Source organism: Rhinolophus sinicus, chromosome 3 (genome assembly GCF_057876585.1).
Source record: "Rhinolophus sinicus isolate RSI-liver-muscle chromosome 3, RSI-T2T, whole genome shotgun sequence".
In the NCBI taxonomy this organism is placed as follows: Eukaryota; Metazoa; Chordata; class Mammalia; order Chiroptera; family Rhinolophidae; genus Rhinolophus; species Rhinolophus sinicus.
In genome coordinates, this window is record NC_142503.1 from 128429992 (window position 1) to 128448654 (window position 18663).

At 46.6% G+C, this 18663-nt stretch overlaps 2 protein-coding genes across 6 annotated transcripts; both read left to right on the top strand.

Annotated features, from left to right (window-relative positions):
* Positions 1 to 43: 43 nt before the first annotated feature.
* Positions 44 to 7219, top strand: PRMT5 (protein arginine methyltransferase 5). 2 transcript variants are annotated; one of them, XM_088797044.1, is made up of 17 exons: positions 44 to 355; positions 1011 to 1129; positions 1438 to 1523; positions 1699 to 1833; positions 2197 to 2309; positions 2465 to 2514; positions 2717 to 2880; positions 3327 to 3488; positions 3652 to 3729; positions 3826 to 3884; positions 3969 to 4091; positions 4175 to 4350; positions 4896 to 5005; positions 5253 to 5346; positions 5520 to 5636; positions 5846 to 5910; positions 6686 to 7219. In XM_088797044.1, the coding sequence occupies exons 1-17, from the start codon at positions 246 to 248 to the stop codon at positions 6836 to 6838; spliced, it is 1914 nt and encodes a 637-aa protein (XP_088653170.1). In that variant the 5' UTR covers positions 44 to 245; the 3' UTR covers positions 6839 to 7219. The 2 variants fall into 2 exon arrangements, with proteins under 2 accessions (XP_088653170.1, XP_088653171.1); XM_088797045.1 differs by lacking the exon at positions 1011 to 1129 and having other exon boundaries at positions 227 to 355.
* A 1231-nt stretch (positions 7220 to 8450) lies between these two features.
* Positions 8451 to 18443, top strand: RBM23 (RNA binding motif protein 23). 4 transcript variants are annotated; one of them, XM_088797047.1, is made up of 14 exons: positions 8718 to 8828; positions 9277 to 9355; positions 12015 to 12090; positions 12665 to 12771; positions 13256 to 13303; positions 13435 to 13596; positions 13841 to 13894; positions 14043 to 14160; positions 14255 to 14407; positions 14493 to 14630; positions 15019 to 15084; positions 16786 to 16981; positions 17069 to 17185; positions 17276 to 18443. In XM_088797047.1, the coding sequence occupies exons 3-14, from the start codon at positions 12025 to 12027 to the stop codon at positions 17362 to 17364; spliced, it is 1314 nt and encodes a 437-aa protein (XP_088653173.1). In that variant the 5' UTR covers positions 8718 to 8828; positions 9277 to 9355; positions 12015 to 12024; the 3' UTR covers positions 17365 to 18443. The 4 variants fall into 4 exon arrangements, with proteins under 4 accessions (XP_088653172.1, XP_088653175.1, XP_088653174.1 ...); XM_088797046.1 differs by lacking the exons at positions 8718 to 8828; positions 9277 to 9355 and adding an exon at positions 8451 to 8616; XM_088797048.1 differs by lacking the exon at positions 9277 to 9355 and having other exon boundaries at positions 8705 to 8726.
* Positions 18444 to 18663: the final 220 nt, after the last annotated feature.

The window sequence follows — 18663 nt, forward strand, 5'->3', positions numbered from 1 at the left end:
GAGATTGAAACTCGTAGAGAACCAGACCCTGGGACTGGTGGATATTCCGGAGCTACGCTGCACGTCACTGTACAGCCCGCGGATTGGCAGGAAGAGCCATCCCCATCCCGCCCCTCCGCTGAGAAGCCGTGGAAGACGCTCTGGTTGTTAGGGCGACTCGTCCCGCCTTCCGGGGGCTTTTTTCCTGGCTTTATGATTGGCTGCTAGTATCAAGAAATCCCGGCGTGGACAGCGCGAAGGGAAAGATGGCGGCGATGGCGGTCGGAGGTGCCGGTGGGAGCCGCGTGTCCAGCGGCAGGGACCTGAATTGCGTTCCCGAAATAGCTGACACACTGGGGGCTGTGGCCAAGCAGGGGTGAGGGCCTGGGATTCCGGGCGGGATGCGGGTCTGAACTCGACGACGGAGAGGGGCAGACTCGTCGTCCCCGAGAGTCAGGGGTGAGGGGGTCGGAGTGGAGAAGATACGGGCGGGAGAAACCAGTGCTCCTTGAGGGAAGAAGCTTCGGGCCCTGGAGCGTCAGAACAAAACTTACTGGGGCCGTGTGGTCTCTGACCCTAAAAGTCTGGGTTGTCAGGTAAACTCAAAAAAGGGGCGTACAGACCTCCAGGGCCCTGGAGAGCGAGATTATTGTCAGAGTGGGAGGAAGTGTTACGGGGCTAGGGAGAGAAGAGATAAACCTTGAAGTGGGGAGGCATGGGCAGTACTGGGGCAGATCTGGATGTGACAGTCCTGGAAAACCAGTGATAGTAGAGTAGAAAATCTACTTGGTTTGCATTTCATCTTTTCTCCTTACTCATGTTTTCCGTGGTTGTGTTTTGGGGAGAAATTGAGGCACAGTGCAGGGGAAGTGATATGCCCCAACATGAGCTGAACTCAGCAGTCCAGTCGGTTGACTGATGATGGCAGCTGAAAGGGTTGTGCAGAATCCAGATAGCCTAATCCAGTTGCTTGGATCTCTGGGCACTGCTGCTCTCTTTACATGACAATTCTGGGTCTGTCGCGGTTGTAGGTTTGATTTCCTCTGCATGCCTGTCTTCCACCCGCGTTTCAAGAGGGAATTCACTCAGGAACCTGCTAAGAATCGACCGGGCCCCCAGACACGATCAGACCTACTGCTGTCAGGAAGGGGTAGGGACCATCCCATATGCCCCTTAATTATTCTTAGAGGCAGTAACAACTTCTGCTTTATCAGTGCCCTCATTCTCCTTTCCTGACTTAGATATATTGATTAGTCCTTAGGATATAGATAACTCTTTTCTCCTTGCTTACCTGCTAAAAGCCTTAGTTTCCTAATCTGCATCAGGCTATTCTGTGTCTATGATAGAAAAAGTGTTTTTCTTTTATCTCTACTCTATTCCCTCGTAAGAACTAGAAATCAAACAAGTAAAGTGCCTAACCTCATTCAGTCTTTGTCTTTCTTGGGTGGGGGAGTGCAGATTGGAATACGCTAATTGTGGGAAAGCTTTCTCCATGGATTCGTCCAGACTCAAAAGTGGAGAAGATCCGCAGGAACTCCGAGGCGGTAAGACTGTTTGACCTCTCCACTGGATCTTTCTAAAGATCAGGTCTGTAACCAAGCTGGGTGGGTAGAACAGGTTTCCCCCCACCCCCATAATTCAGTAACTCTGATATAATAGTGCAATTAAAGCTATATGGATTGTTAGCTCTTAAACTTTTCCTCTTGATCTCCATTCCAGGCCATGTTACAAGAGCTGAATTTTGGAGCATATTTGGGTCTTCCAGCTTTCTTGCTGCCCCTAAATCAGGAAGATAACACAAACCTGGCCAGAGTTTTGACTAACCACATCCACACTGGCCACCACTCCTCCATGGTACGGCTGAGGGCCTCTTTTCCAACTGCATGTTATGATAGTTAGGCTGTCCTACATACCTTCTTGTTCCTAGCCATTCAGTAAAGGGGACATTTGGTAGAACTGTAATGTCAGTACTGCCTACCCCTGTTTAAAAGTAGCGAGCAGAGAGTTATAAAATATAAAGAATATATAATTATTTATACAAACTTATACTTGGAATAGAGAACAAGACATATTTACATAAGAATATATACAATACATATAATCATAAATCGGCAAATGCATATAAAGGGGTTAACTTGAGATCTGGATCAAGATATTTTAATTGAAGGAAGCTTTCTGGACCCACTGAGTTTTAATAGAGTACTTGTTCATGTACAGTTCTGGATGCGGGTACCATTGGTGGCACCAGAGGACCTGAGAGATGATATAATCGAGAATGCACCAACTACGCACACAGAGGAGTACAGTGGAGATGAGAAGACGTGGATGTGGTATGTCTACCTTTGCTGCTGTACGAGGGCAAAGGGTAGGGTAAGGGGAAGTACACGGTGGAACCTGTAGGGTTGGCCTCCTTGGTAGGGTTGGCTATGGTTATTGGTGAGCCATATGTGTTTGACTGTAGTTTTCTGTGTTTGACTCTGGACAGGTGGCACAACTTCCGGACTTTGTGTGACTATAGCAAGAGGATTGCAGTGGGTAAGTCCACAAGGGTCTTAGGATAGGTATTCCTTCGCTGACTTCCTGTGAATAAAAATCAGGAGTTTCATATAGACTTGGCTGCTGGGCAATTTTGCTGTTTTTCTGTGCTTCGTAAGGAGTAAAGAGATCTTGTGCAAAAGAGCAAGGAAAGGCTTCTTTCCTAACAGTAGTTGACAGGTCTTTCTTTTCCCTTATGTAGCTCTTGAAATTGGGGCTGACCTCCCATCTAATCATGTCATTGATCGTTGGCTTGGGGAGCCCATCAAAGCAGCCATTCTCCCCACCAGCATTTTCCTGACCAATAAGAAGGGATTTCCTGTTCTTTCTAAGATGCACCAGAGGCTGATCTTCCGGCTCCTGAAGGTGGGTGGTAGAAGGGTTCTAAAGGTGCTCCGGCTAATCCTTTTGCCTTATTCCCACATGTATGATGCTCTTTTCCTGTGGGGCTGACTCTTCCTCTCTGGGTTCTGGAGAACAATTTCAGCAAAGTTGGGAGTCTTGAGAGGAAAAGGCAAATGGCAGTAGGAGCCCCAGAAACATTTCAATGGGAACCAACTCTTATGAGAACTTTGCAGAAGGTTCCATTTAAGAAGTTAAATGAGGATCCATGGGGCCCTTTGAGCCAGGCGGATGCTAATGTGCATAGGAGGGCTTGATAAGTTTGTTGCAGCCTCGTGCTGCTTTTATTGGGATCTGAACTACTGGTCTGGGCCTTATTTTATGTATGCTAGGACTCTGGCCATAAGGTACAATAATGTCCCAGAATCTTGGCTCGAGGACTGCGTCTGATGGTCTGGCTTCTCTCACAGTTGGAGGTGCAGTTCATCATCACAGGCACCAACCACCATTCAGAGAAGGAGTTCTGCTCCTACCTCCAGTACTTGGAATACTTGAGCCAGAACCGCCCTCCACCCAATGCCTACGAACTCTTTGCCAAGGGCTATGAAGACTACCTGCAGTCCCCTCTCCAGGTGGGTCTGCAGTACTTGGAGAGGAGGGAGGTTGGGTCTCTTGCGAGTAGGTGTCCTAAAATCCTACCAAAGCTCAGGAGGCAGTGGGAAGGTTTTGGAATTCTGGTGCACTGTCCTTGCCAGAAACTGGCTAACTTAAACTTTGCCTGTTTCCTCTTATCAGCCACTGATGGACAACCTGGAATCTCAGACATATGAGGTGTTTGAAAAGGACCCCATCAAATACTCTCAATACCAGCAGGTACAGTGTGGGTCCCAGATTGGGTCAAGCACAGGGCCGGAATGACCGAGGTGAGGATAGGATTACAGCCATGAGGTCTTCTCTCTGTCCCCCCAGGCCATCTATAAATGTCTGTTAGACCGAGTGCCAGATGAGGAGAAGGACACCAATGTCCAGTGAGTGCCCTCCCCACGATCCCAGAGATTTGTGTGTCTACTTCTCTATGTGCCAAGTCATCTTGACTTTTCCTTTTTTCTTAGGGTGCTAATGGTGTTGGGAGCAGGCCGGGGTCCCCTGGTAAATGCTTCCCTGCGGGCAGCCAAGCAGGCTGACCGGCGGATAAAGCTGTACGCTGTGGAGAAGAACCCAAATGCTGTGGTGACGTGAGTAGCAAATCCCTTGCTGGGAAGTTTGTCCACAGTACGTTTCTCTTGTCAGTGTCCTCACTTGTGTTGCTCTGTTTCAGGTTAGAGAACTGGCAGTTTGAAGAATGGGGAAGCCAGGTGACAGTAGTCTCATCAGACATGCGGGAATGGGTGGCTCCTGAGAAAGCAGACATCATTGTCAGTGAGCTTCTGGGCTCCTTCGCTGATAATGAACTGTCACCTGAGTGCCTGGATGGAGCCCAGCACTTCCTAAAAGGTGCCTCCAGGCTGGGGAGTATTGCGGAAGGGGAATGGATTATCAGCTGGGAAGGCTGCAGCGGGGTGGAGGGAATTGGGCGGGATGGCAGCCTAGGAGGAGGTTACAAGGTTTTAGGGAAGGTGGGCTGGACTTGGGTCTGTGCCCTTAGTAAATGAAGTAATCGCTCCGAACCTCGGTATTCACATTTGTAAAATGAGGGGAGTGGACTAGAGCAGAGACACTTAACCTGAGGTCTGTGGGCTTTCTGAGCTGCTGTGATATGGACTTTGGGCTTAGCTTTCATGAAGATCGCAAAAGGCTTTGAGACCCCCCCAAAATTGAGAAGCACTAGATTAGAATATCTTAGGTTCCTTCCAGTTTTAATCTTGTGTGACTCTGTAACTTAATCTGAAAGTGGAATCCCCTGTGACAGGAGTTGGGAGCAGGTTGGGCTGGAATGTGACAGCACTGAGCTGCCTGGGTGTGAGAGGTTTGAGCCTTCTGTTAGTACAGATACACCATATCCATCCCTTGGGAACTAATGTGACCCTCCTGCTCTGCAGATGACGGTGTGAGCATCCCTGGAGAGTACACCTCCTTTCTGGCTCCTATCTCCTCCTCCAAGCTGTACAATGAGGTCCGAGCCTGTCGGGAAAAGGACCGTGACCCTGAGGTAAAGAGCCACTCCCTTCTGGAGGACTCCTCTCTTTAGTCCTTTCTTTTTCTGTATTAGCATCAGTTATTTTACTTTTCTGCAAAAGATGGAGAAGTGAAGGAGAACTTGGGGGTGTGGAAAAGTGGTTGAAGTAAAAGTTTGTTTTCATCTTTTTCTGTGTCCTTGAGTCTTGAGCTTCTTTCCCTGAGGAAGTGTAGGTATCTCTTACATGTCTTCAGCTCTTGGTCTCTGTCTCTCGGGTCAGGCCCAGTTTGAGATGCCTTATGTGGTACGGCTGCACAACTTCCACCAGCTGTCTGCGCCCCAGCCCTGTTTCACCTTCAGCCATCCCAACAGAGGTGGGTTCTTGCCTGGCTGTGCTCTGACTGGGTGAGAGATTGCCCTCTTGGTTTCTTCCCTTGCTGACCTGGGTCTGCCCTCTCTAGGCTTCCCTTACTGGTTCTTGCTCATGCTTTACCAAGTTGTCTAGGACTTCTGGCCCCTCGTCACCCATACAACTCTTCCCTGACAGATCCTATGATTGACAACAACCGCTACTGTACCTTGGAGTTTCCCGTGGAAGTGAACACAGTGCTGCATGGCTTTGCAGGCTACTTTGAAACTGTACTTTATCAGGACATCACGCTGAGTGAGTGTTCGGGGCTGTGGATGCTGGGGTATGAACATGTACTACCTGGGCAGCTTATGTACCTGTTTCATTTAGAATCACGGGAGCCCAGGAATCAGTGAACGGGGATCTTTGATGACTTGTTTCTGTGTTCACAGAAGAGACTCTCCTCAGCCTAGGTAAAATGCTGTCATGGAGACCTTAGTTTTTTCATTATTTTGCCCTCACAGGTATCCGTCCAGAGACTCACTCTCCTGGGATGTTCTCATGGTTTCCCATCCTCTTCCCCATTAAGGTAGGAGTCACCTTTAAAACTCCATTAAGGAATAACGTCAGCTCTTTGGTTACCAGTGATGCTTGGCTGTGACCCATGTCCTACTGCTCTTACATAATTGGATCCCAGTTGTAGATGTTGGGATAACTGCTGTGGCTTTCTACGTGGCTTCCCCACATCTCCCCTAGCTACTCTTCTGTCCATTTTCCACCCTGAACAAGAGTTAGCTTTTAAAAACTCAAATCTGCTCTTATCTTTCCTGTTTAAAACCCTTCACTGCCTTCCCACTGTCAAAATCCTGAACATTGTAAGACTTGGAGTGTTCTGATTTTCACCTGCCTTTCCAGCTACTTTCTCCTTAATTGCATTGCTCAGTCCAATGGACCGTCTTTTGGTTCCTCTAATACCCCATCTTCTTTCCTGCATCAGGCTTTCATATTCTTTTCCTTTGCCTATAATATTCTTTGCTTATCTCTTCACCCAGCTAACTTATTTTCCAGGTCTCCTTAAACATTCTTAAACATTCTGTTGTCAGACAACTTTCTCTCACCTCCTAGACTAAGTTAGTGTCCCCTTCCCTAGGTGCTTTCATAGCACCTCGCACCCTGTACATGTTTACAGTGCTCATCACACTTTAGATTATTTGTTCAATGTCTGATTGTTCAGTTTTGATGATTCTGAAAGACTTCAAATAAATGTTGAGGGTTGGAATGCTACATTTTACCATTTTATCTCCACACTTAGCTCAATACGTTGCCATATATAATACGTTGCCTGAACCTTCCTGTCCTTACAGCAACCCATTACTGTGCGTGAAGGCCAGACCATCTGTGTGCGTTTCTGGCGATGCAGCAATTCCAAGAAGGTGTGGTATGAGTGGGCTGTGACAGCACCAGTCTGTTCCGCTATTCACAATCCCACAGGCCGCTCGTACACTATCGGCCTCTAGCTCTGCCTACAAGTGTCCAGAAGCAGCTTCAGGTTTGCTCCGGTAGCACAGGAGGTGCTGTACATCTGTGGGCTGCCATTCTCCTTGCCCATCAGAGAGGAGCACTTCAGTCTGCTTTCCATCAAGGTGGGCAAAGGAGGAGAATTCATTGTAGGGCTCAAGCCAACAATCTGTGAAGACTTCAGGCCAGGACCTAAGGATTTAGTGCTGGATCTGAAGCTACTCCAAGAGGCACTCAGCCTCAAGCGCTCCCTGGAATAGCCCTGAGAACATGCGGATTGAGCACATTTTCAGCCCTTTCCCTGCCCATCTCTTCCTGTTTTGATGGTTTTCTGTGGGAGGAAATATAAATAAAGTGAAGTTATGGCCTTTCCTGCTCAAGCCCTGCTGCCCCCTTACTCTGCTTTCCCACACCTTACTGAAACCTAGGCGTATTCAGATCTGTGTCCTTATCCAAGACCCAGAGGCCTAGCTTTATTCCCTATTTAGTGGTGACTCTTGGTCTCTTGGGTATAGGCCTCTGACTAGCTACAGAAAGGTCTTGTCCATTAGGACCTGTGATTAGGCTTTTGTCTGGGGAGGAGGCATAGTTTGCCGCCTCAGAGAAAGATGGGGTAGTGAATAAAGCCAGCTTTCCATCTTCCTGGGCTGCTGAACTGCGCTCCTTTGTTACCTTTGGTAGAGAAACTGGAACCCATCCAGGCATTTCTAACAAAATAGGGTTAGAGTTTGAAGTCCTAAGAGATCATCGAGTCCAATTTTTCATTTTACAGAGGAGGTATTTGAAATTGGTACGATACAAAGTTAGTACTCAAAATCGGACTGGAACTTAGGTCTTCTGACTCTCCGTGTTATTATTAATAGAACCAGCTACCTTTTTCAAAGTCTCAGGGTGTGGACATCAGTTTATCTCCTTCTGGTCAGAGGGCTCAGAATACTGCTACACCCAAGGAGTCACCTGAGAAATGTCTGAAGTTTACCCTTGGAGGGGGAGGTGTGTGGGGCACTGATTTGAGCCGAAGGTATGTGAGCTGTAGTGACCAGACATCTGTTAAGCCGTATTTCCCAGGTTCCAAACACTGAGGGCTGGAGGAGGTATTGGGAGGGTTATGTAGACAACCCGCTCAGAACCGGCACGTGGGGTCTAAGGCACTTCCCGACGTGAAGCAACACGTCGACAGTTAACTCTCCACTAAGCTGCCCCCGAGAAGACTGACGTAATACCCTCGGCAAATCAGAGCAGGGGCACCTAAAAAGTCAATTGTACCTCCTTGGCTCTGCCCACAACAGTGGCTTTGTCAACTCCAGCGCGCCCCCGGAGTCGGGTACAGAAGGACCCTCCTCTCGTTCTCTGCCCGGCTTCCCCGCCTTCCTCAAGTCATTTAGCCTATGAGAGCGATGGGCGGCTGCCTGAGGACGCTTCCATTTTTCGGAAGTCTGGGAGAGGTTAACCAATCAATGGGAACTTGGTGGTTGCTAAGGAACACGGGATTGGCTCCACCCATGCTTAGGATTTTAGCCAATGAAAATCTGTACTTTGGACTGTTGCCGTGAAACCAGTGAGATTAGTTCCACCTCCTGAATGTTTCAGCGCCTGCGCAGATTGGGGAAAATTCTGGAAGACAGCGGAGCTGCCGCCATTTTGGGGGAAGAGGAGTAGCTCCGGCTGCAGTGTTTCTTTAACTGCAAAGACTCTGGAAGTCAGCCGTGCTTCGCGCCCTCCAGACACCCAAACGAACGGAGAAAACCGGGACCCGCCCTGCGGGGACCCGGAACTGGTGAGAAACCCCTAACCCTGTCCCCCACGCAACGTCACCTATGCGTGACGTTGCCGCACGGCGCTTCCCCTGACGTCACAGGCAGAAAATGGCGTCAAGAGCAGAAGCAGGCAAACTCTTAAATTAAAATTTTTTGTTTACTTTGATTTAGAAGTGTGCGTTACCTAAATGTAGCCCTCTGGCGGGATTTTAGGGATCGGCACCCTCGTGCTGTATCCTTTACCGATGAAGACGCTGTTTGAAGGGTGCTAGCGACTTGAATCCTTTTCCAAATCCCCGCAGCCTTGTTTAGGGTCACCCATACTGGGGAGGGAGCATCGACCCACTGCGTCCTGAGAGAATCGGTTTTCGGCCCCGAGGGCCACCATTCAGAGAGAGATGAGGGAATTGAGATTTCTTCCTCAATATTTGGAAGACTAGTTTCACTATGTTGGCCTCTGTGGGCTTTTCCCCGCTTTCCTTTTGTGACACTTTCCGTGGTGAATGAGTATAGTGAGGCCACATAAGAGGTTTTAGCATTGGGACACTGGCCTTCGCAGAGATGGTGCCAATCGGTTACTTATAGAACCACTTTTTAAAGCATATCTTTCGCTTGTTACACAACATGGGGAATGTTTTTATTTTTCTCATTGTTCCTGTTCTTAATCAAGCTGCCTTCAGTTTGGAGATATTTGTACCCAGCTCAGTGACCGGACCCAGGAGATGGCGCTACCATCACCCCTTGGGACTCCAGCGTTTGGTGAATTCTGTCTTGATCTGGGCTGATAGTGGTTCTTCACTTTCCTTTGCCCCTGCAGCAGTGGGGCCTAAGTGCTGGCTTGGGTCTTGACTGTACTATGACAAGGTCCAGGCACTGCCATGCTTGTGGATCCCTAATGCAGTTTTTGCAGCAGGGATGGAAGAAAGCTCTGTAGTGTCTTAATGGTTGCGATCGAATGGACCTCGACCATAAGTTGGGACATGGAGAGTGTTTGAAAACTACCAGTCTGAAAATGCAGTGTTTGAGACTTGCTGCTTTTAGGACATTTAGAAAGCTACACTAAACCCAGTGAGATTGCAAGTTTCAAAATGTGCTCATGTATATGTCTGTGTTTAAGTCAGTTCATTTCTGAGTCTGATTAAACACTTTACTCCATACATGGCAGGTTGACTTGTTAAGTGAAATATTTTGTGTCTGTGTTTTAGGTTACCCCTACCCTGTACTAGCACTCACCAAAGAACAATTCTTGAAATCTAGAGCGTTTCATTTAGGGAGGAAGAGGCAGATTGTAAAAAATAAACAGGAACTTAGAAAATTTGCATAAACTTGGCAGCCAAAATGACTGAAAGGAGCAGTTTGAAGATGAGAAGTTTTTCTTTTTAGAACCTTTTTTCCATAATAGGATAAATAGCATATATTACAATGAGCCTGGCTTCTGATATTTTGAAACGTATAGTGTACATGTCTTATATCTAGAAGCCACACAATAAAGTGTGGCTAATGGACTGATTCTTTTGATAAACCTATTAGAACATTAATTTTCCAAATGAGTATATTTAAAGATAGGCGTCTTGATATGTTGTGTATTTTTCTTTTTTAAGTTTTCTTTAAGGTTAAGTTATAAACTACAAGAGAGGTAAGCTAACATAATGAACAGTACATTAGGCTAGAGTCGGAAGACTACTCAAGAGTCAGCTCCTCCATTTGAACTTGACTTCAGCAGCTCACAAAAACCTGTTTTTCATCTGTGCATGGATCTGATATCTGGCCATAGCATATATTACCTTTGATTACTAAATAAATGTAAGGTGTTACTATAAGAGATTGAGTTTACTGGATTTTAGACATATCTTTTTGATTTTGGTTTGATTTCCATTTTAAGCTTTAGATTTATTTCCAAGTAATTTTTATCATTTTGCTGTTTCCAAGAGTCTTATTTCTGTCACATGTCTAGCAATATTAGGAACTATAAATGATGAGATTAATGGTTACTCTTATTTGTGTATTTCATATTTTTAATATAATTTTTATATTCATATTTATTAAATCATATAGGCTGTGGGTTCTGAGGGCAACAAGGACAGCATTATTAGGTGACGCTTTAGTGGCTTTAAAGAGGACAAAGCTCTTGTGGATATGGAAAGTCTGATTATGATTTGCCTTCTAGCATAGAAATTCTTCAGATTACCTGGGGATTTTGGACAGCTTTGTTAAGGTATAACTGACATAAAATTGTACACATTAAAATGTACAATTTGAGGTGGCGGGTTAGGTTAGCTCAGTTGGTTAGAGCACGGTGCTAATAACACCAAGGTTGCCAGTTTGAACCCAGCATGGGCCACGGTGAGTTGCGCCCTCCTTAAAAAAAAAGACAAAGTACAATTTGGTGCGTTTTGATGTGTATAAACACCCATGAAACCATCACTCCCAAAAGTTTCCTGTGCCCTTTTGTAATCCTTTCCTCCTGGCCCTTTTCACCTATTCCTAGGCAACCACTGATATGCTTTCTGTCCCTACAGGTTAGTTTGCATTTTGTAGAATTTAAAATGCATAAATGGAATCATAGAGCATGTACTCTTTTTTTGTTTGTGTGTCTGATTTCTTTCACTCAGCCGGAGTATTTTGAGATTCATCTATGTTGTGTGTATCAGTAATTTCAGACCAGTAATTTTTGAGTAATTTATTCTATTGATTTTGTTTGGTATTTTCTGTTTTTCTTGTTTGACAGACGTGTGGTGGACAGACTTGGGAAAGAGATTGCTAGATGTGAAAGCTTGGGGGAGGCGAGACATCTCACCCTGCCTGGCTAGACAGAAAGGCTTCAAAGTGGGATTGTTTAAGCCTGTCTTAAATCATAATCAGAGTTACCTAAACTCTAGTTGGTATTGTATGGAAAATGCTTAAGGAGTCCCCTAATTGGTGTTTGGGTGGGGGATGTGGGGAAGAGCTTAGGGCAAATCTGCAGCATTCTGGTGTTGCTTTGTCTTGCTCCTCCTGTTTTTTAGTCTTGTATCTTTACCTTTTTATTGGAAATATGTGCCTATTTCTGTGATTTTAGTTTAAACCAGGTAGGTATTCAGAACTTTGAACAGTAGAATGGAGGCCATTGTAAAGTGAATGGAAATTTTGAGTACCAACATTTTCTCTTCACAGGACAGGGTCTGTATTGTATTTTGTCTCCTTAGATATTCAGTTTTCTTCTAGACCCTTGACCAATTCTAAGCCACTAAGCAGAACTAGTTCAAATCTGTAAGGTGAAAAAATAAACCTAGGGTAAGCAGCAGCTGGTAAGATTCCTTTTGAGTTCATGAAACAGAACTACATTCTGAAGTCTTTCTTGGAGGGGAAGGAATATAGGGTGCTGCAAGAGAAGGGAGATTATAAATGAGGTTCTTATGAATTGATGTTCTTTCCTCAGATCTGCTACAATGGCATCTGATGACTTTGATATAGTGATCGAGGCCATGCTGGAGGCTCCCTACAAAAAAGAAGAGGTAACATTCCCACCTTACTGCTGGAATTGGGTTAGAAAAAGCATTTGTGGATCATAGGTTTCAACATTTTGTGAATCCTCTTTTCCTGCTTATTTGTTTCGTACAATGGCTATTCATAAAAGATAGTCTTTTAGTAAGCTGTGCTACAGACCACTACTCAAGGGCCATGCTTTCAGAAAGGGCCCCCAAAACTGGGAGGGGGCACGTCACATAATGTGGTGGGAACGAATACTTTGCTCATAGCCCCCAGAGACACACTAGAAAATCAGTATACCTCAAACCTAACTGATTTCTCACTTTCCTGGGAAATAGATACCAGTGTAACAGATGTTGGGTAGCTAAAATTTTGACATCAGAATCTATCACTCTGATCTCTTCTTTTTGGGTAGTTTCTTCCCTTCCTCTCTTATTTTCTTTGTTAGGAGATCCCAGGTGCTCAAAAATTGACTAGATAATTGAGAGCCTGGATTTCATGAGCTTTTTTTCTTTGTCCACTTTTGTTCTTTCTGTGTCCAATGGGATCTTTGTGTCTGCCACCTTGAACCCTGTGACATTTTCCTGGTGAACCCCTTAGGATGAGCAGCAAAGCAAAGAGGTTAAAAAAGACGGCCCTGGAAACACCACCCCCAGCACTGGCAACAGTGGCAGTGGGAGCAGCAGCACCAGTGGGGAGGCAAGCAAGTGAGTGTGGCGTGAGGAAATGGGCTGGCAACTTGGGAAGGGAAATAACTACGTCCATTGGAGAAACAGCCAGAACAGGGAGGTAGTTGCTTCTAAGACTGCTGACTTTTAGTAATGGCTCCACTGGGTCATGGGAACAATGGTGACTTGGTTTAATGATGATGTACTCTGAGCTTTGCAGTGTGAATTTGTGGATCAGTCCCAGCATTGATACAGTTCATTTGAGTAAAATAGCAAGCGGACCCCAGATTGGGAAACGCCAGCTTTTGCTTGGCTTTGGGGGAAAACATGGCTGCTTCAGATGCCCAGCACTGTCCAGGGTTGTGTGTAACTTAGTGTTTTGCAATTGCTATGAACTAGATCATCTTCTGGGCTTTGGTCCTTTATTGCTTTCTGTTTTATCCTGGCTATAACGTCATTCCTTTGACTTGGGAGAGATCATGAAACCTTCGCAATAATAAGAATTTATACTCTTCTTTTACAGGAAGAAGAGGAGTCGGAGCCGTAGTAAAAGCAGGGATAGAAAGCGCAGGTCAGTCATTCTAGGGCTGTTGGGTTTTGGGAATTGCTATAAATGGAAAGATACCAGGGAAAGCTATACATTAAAGGCCAGAAGAAGTTGGTTGGCTCTTTAACCAACGAAATAATTTTTTCCACCCATAGTCGTAGTCGGGACCGGGATCGGCATCGGCGGAGAAACAGTCGAGAAAGGCAGCGTCGTCACCGCAGCCGTAGCTGGGATCGTCGACATAGTAGTGAGTCCCGAAGTCGGGACAGGCGGCGTGAGGATCGTGTTCGCTACAGGAGTCCACCACTTGCCACTGGGTATCACCTTTTGCTAATAAGATCACCTTCATATTGTGATCTGGGTAAAACACGCACTGTCGTCCCTGCCATAGGGTGCTTATAACCTGTGATAGGCAGGAGACCCCGCACTGGAAAGATGGTAGTAAGAATTCACATGTGAGACGAGGTGCTGGCATCTGGTTTTCTCGTGATGAAAGACCCAGCATTGGACCAATGCAAATAAAACTGGGTGACATGATTTTCACTTTTCTCTATTCTGTAGGCGCAGGTATGGACACAGTAAAAGTCCTCATTTTAGAGAGAAGAGCCCAGTCAGGTGAGTTGAGGAGTACTTTTTTGGGATTGTGAGGTATGAAAAGCTCTTTGAGCCAAACTATGAGAATGTGTAGTGGTTGAGGGTAGCTAAGAGAACGATGACCAAGTACTGGTTAGGGGGTGGTCTCATAATTTTACTCATTCTTTAGGGAGCCCGTTGATAATCTGAGTCCCGAGGAGCGTGATGCCCGAACAGTTTTCTGTATGCAGTTAGCTGCCCGCATTCGGCCTCGAGACCTGGAGGACTTTTTCTCTGCTGTTGGCAAGGTAACCTTCCCCCCCCAAGTTTTCATCTGAGTAGACTCTCTTCTACCCATCCCCCTTTATGCCCAACTCAGGATTTCCTTTTTGCTCTGCATAGGTGCGTGATGTACGTATCATCTCAGACCGGAACTCACGTCGTTCTAAGGGCATTGCTTATGTGGAATTCTGTGAAATCCAGTCTGTGCCCTTGGCCATCGGGCTGACTGGGCAGCGGCTGCTGGGCGTGCCTATCATTGTACAGGCCTCCCAGGTGAGCAGGCTGGGAAACTGACATGAGAAGAGGAGATTGAAGGTAGGAAGTGTGGGACCTGACCCAGCGTTTTCTCCTTCCCCAGGCTGAGAAAAACCGACTGGCAGCCATGGCCAACAACCTGCAGAAGGGCACTGGTGGACCGATGCGCCTCTATGTGGGCTCTCTGCACTTCAATATCACTGAGGACATGCTCCGGGGCATCTTTGAGCCCTTTGGCAAAGTGAGTAGAAAGTGAAGGAAACCTCTTAAAGGAATTGGAAAAAGTAGGGAGGGTGGATGTTCCTCTTCGTTCTGTCTGACCATGATTAACCCACTGAATACATTGTAATGGACATATGGGTCCATGCTGGGAAATGTAGGCTCCATCTTTGTATTCAGACTGTTCACTAGACAAATGAGTCAGGCAACATGAAATCAAATAATGGGGTTCAGATTAAGTAAAATAAGTCAGAAAAGGTATTTTGGAAAGGGATGGCTTTTGTCTCTTAAGATTTGGAGAGATATAATTGGTGGCTAGAAAGTTGGAGGTATTTAGAACAATCTGAGTAGGAAAGAGCAAAGGTGTGGGTCAGCCAAAAGATTATTGATAATTTTCCCCCATTCTGCAGATTGATAATATTGTCCTGATGAAGGATTCAGATACGGGCCGCTCTAAAGGTTATGGTTTCATTACGGTGAGTTTCTAGTCTTTAACCTGTTTGTTTGTTTTAATTTGAGTTTCTCCACTTGTCTGATTTTGCAGCTTAGCTTCATCCTTCTTTAGGAACTATCTAAATGACCCATAAATCTTGGTGCCTGGAGGTTGGACTAGCCCTCTTGCCCTTTGAGATGAGTGCATTGCGTGAGATCTTGGCTTTGCTTCTATATTGTGTCAGTGTCCAGGAGTTCGGCCAGCTTTCCTGGTGCTGCAGCTTGCACTTTGGGTAATAGTAATGGTTCTAGGCTGCAGCTAAAAGACGCAAGGGAGGTTAGGTGTGGGCTCTTATAGACATACTTCATAGAATTGGTATATTTTCACCATGGGTGGAAATAGGAAATTACTACTTCCCTCTGGTGCTACCCTGTTGAAGCAGTTTTTGCATTGAGAAGTATTTTTATATTTAAATACTACTACCATGTTTCCCCGAAAATAAGACCTAGCAGGCCAGTCAGCTCTAATGCATCTTTTGGAGCAAAAATTAATACAAAACCCGGTCTTATTTTACTATAATATAAGAGCAGGTCTTGTATAATAATATAATACAAGACCTGGTCTTATATTGTCCGGCTAGGTCTTATTTTCGGGGAAACACGGTATAGGGCGAATAATGAGGCCACCTAATAGTGGGAAAGTCTCACCTTTTCCTGACGCTCCAACAAAATTGTTTCCAGTTCCCATGACTGGTTCTTCCAGCCCCATGTGACTCCATTCCAGGCTGAGGACTGTCTGCCAGCCACAAAGTCTGATAGAAGCTCATATTTTCTGGGCACAATCCAGGCACCATACACCCCCACAGTTGCCTGCAGGGCAGAGGGGAGGTAGGTTGTATACGCATGGCAATTGCTCACCTCAGAAGTATCCAGTAAAGGAAGGCCACCTACACCACCTGTCTAGAAACTGTCAGTAGCGCATGCCAGGCCCTAGGTCAGGTAATACCAGAGTAAACAAAGCCAGCTGTGGTGTTCCTGGTGGCAAGTACCTTTTCTAGTTCCCTTGTGACTCAGATGCGGAAAGTCTTCTTTGCGGCCTTTTTGCCCTTGTATTGCTGCCTTTTAGGTCAACACCCTTGACACTTAAACAGCAGCCTGGGAATCTTCTTTATGCCAGGCTTCTGCTGGGGCTACTGATGAAAGGGACGAGAGAGTAGAGGCGCTGGTTAGCAGGCCACTTAGCCAGCAGCACTGCAGTGGGGCTGGGCGTGCGGGGGGCGGGGGGGGCGGGGGGGCAGTCTTCCTCTCAGCACCAGGATGTTTTCCTTCCCAGGGCTGGGCTCGGGGGTCTATATTCCTGCTCTTAACCGAGAACTGAAACTTACTGCTCCTAAGGGCTGAAATAAAGACCAGGAGCCTTGGCTCTCAGCCTATCTAATTTCCGTTTTATGTGCCCACTTGTGAAACAGCCTGTCAGGCGAGGCTCCCTACAGCTGAGACTTTTTGTATTGTTAGGTTTTCAGTGGAGCTGGAAGACTGGAAAGTAATTGCTGTTGAGTTGGTGGGAAAAGGTCCTTTTCAGAGAATAATTTTAGGGGGTCTTAGGTCACATTTCCTGGAAAAGAAAAGTTTGTAGCACAGTGAACATGCGATTTTCCTGGGACAGTAGGACTAGAAGTGTTAGGAGGGTTTTGAGAGCATGTCTGTGGCCAACAGGTGACTAATACTGCCTGGGTTTCTTGTAGTTCTCTGACTCCGAGTGTGCCCGGCGGGCCCTGGAACAACTGAATGGCTTTGAGCTTGCTGGTCGGCCTATGAGGGTTGGCCATGTGACTGAGCGACTGGATGGTGGCACAGATATTACTTTTCCTGATGGAGACCAGGAGCTGGATCTGGGATCAGCAGGTGGACGTTTGCAGCTCATGGCCAAATTGGCAGAAGGTAGAGTTTCTCTGCAGAGTGAAGAACATGGGGTTGAATTGTAGATCAAGGGTTGGAACTTAACCCCACTGTTTCTTCCCCTTTTAGGCTCTGGAATCCAGCTGCCAAGCACAGCTGCTGCTGCTGCCACTGCCGCCCAAGCTGCTGTCTTGCAGCTGAATGGAGCAGTCCCCTTGGGGGCCCTGAACCCAGCAGCTCTGACTGGTAGGCTTGGATTTGGGAAAGGGAGAGAATGGTTGGGCCTGGAAAGAAGGAATGCTCTGTGCTCACTAACTTGGCCTCTGTCTGTTCCAGCTCTGAGTCCAGCCCTGAACCTCGCCTCTCAGGCACTTGCCTCCCAGTGCTTCCAGCTTTCCAGCCTCTTTACCCCTCAGACCATGTGAGTCTCGGGACCTAGCTCATTTTAGTCTCTGATTATTTTCTTTTCTTTCGGTTTCTGTTTACCTCTTCTACTTGCCCAGATAAATCAGTGGCACAATACACTGCCCCCCTGTGCCTCTGGGTCCTGTCACTCCCTTTGCCACATTTACCCTCCTGCGGCCTCTTCTCTCCATTTTGTGGACCAAGCCATCCTGAGGGCGTGGACATTTACTCTAGGGGAATTGGGGCCACCCTTAGACACCAAGAAGCGCTCCTGCCCCCCTGGAAATGGACTCTGCTGAGCAACTGCTAGTCAAAGAGAACAAGAGTTACTGAACACCTATTTCTCCATGTATGTCGTCTCCTGGGATGATCTTCATTGCCTTTCCAACTGCCTCTTAGCGATTCCTCGATTCCTCCTCTGTTGGGAAGGCCATAGGGCATTAACTGAGGGAACTAACTTCTCTCCTTTTCCTATACCTTTACCCTACAATTTTGTCAAGGAAAACCCTTCGGCCCTCTGGTCCAAGAGGACTTGGGAGTTCTGGGGTGAACCTTAAAGGTGCTGGCTTGCTGCTGAAGGGCCCTGGAAGAGAGCATGAGCATGTATGTGCATTGTGAAGCCTGCCTTAGCCCTCAGGCTGGGGCCAGAACTACTGTGGGCGCAGCCTTTTGCTGGGCGCTGTGAGAATGCTCAGTTCCTGCCAGGCATTTGATGTCTCAGGGGCATTCAGGAGTTTAGCAAAAGATGGGGTGTACCTTTCCGATGTCTCCCATCTTCCTTTGTACAGTTAGTTGTCATTCCTCCCAGGTCCTTCCTTTGGTCCAGGGAGGGAGGATGTGCCTCTACTGTGGGCTCAACCGCAGCGTTAAAGCCGCTCCTGTTCCCTACCTGGGCACGCGTGAGCCCTTCTCACTGGATTTTATACCCTTGTGTCTGTGTACATAAATATATATATATATATAAACTTTGTACAAAAGGCAAGCCCTGCTGGTATGGCGGCTGCTGCCCATATGTGTGTGGTCTCACTTGTGTCTGAGTTAACTTCTCATGAGCCAAAACCATGAATGGTTCTAGGAATATAAAACATTTGTGATGCCATTGCGTTTTCTTTTTTTTTCTTTCTTTCTTTTTTTTTTTAAAGATTTTATTGGGGAAGAGGAATAGGACTTTATTGGGGAACAGCGTGTAATTCCAGGACTTTTTTCCAAGTCAAGTTGTTGTCCTTTCAGTCTTAGTTGTGGAGGGCGCAGCTCAGCTCCAGGTCCAGTTGCCATTACTAGTTGCAGGGGGCTTAGCCCACCATCCCTTGCAGGACTCG

What these genes read in the sequence shown, in the direction of transcription:
- PRMT5 (XM_088797044.1), top strand. Translation starts at nt 246, where the DNA reads ATGGCGGCGATGGCGGTCGGAGGTGCCGGTGGGAGCCGCGTGTCCAGC. An exon ending in CTGGCCACCACTCCTCCATG is followed by an intron (nt 1,834 to 2,196) that starts GTACGGCTGAGG and finishes GTTCATGTACAG; the next exon opens with TTCTGGATGCGGGTACCATT. An exon ending in GAGAAGGACACCAATGTCCA is followed by an intron (nt 3,885 to 3,968) that starts GTGAGTGCCCTC and finishes CTTTTTTCTTAG; the next exon opens with GGTGCTAATGGTGTTGGGAG.
- RBM23 (XM_088797046.1), top strand. Translation starts at nt 12,025, where the DNA reads ATGGCATCTGATGACTTTGATATAGTGATCGAGGCCATGCTGGAGGCT. An exon ending in AGAGAGAAGAGCCCAGTCAG is followed by an intron (nt 13,895 to 14,042) that starts GTGAGTTGAGGA and finishes CTCATTCTTTAG; the next exon opens with GGAGCCCGTTGATAATCTGA. An exon ending in TCATTGTACAGGCCTCCCAG is followed by an intron (nt 14,408 to 14,492) that starts GTGAGCAGGCTG and finishes CTCCTTCCCCAG; the next exon opens with GCTGAGAAAAACCGACTGGC.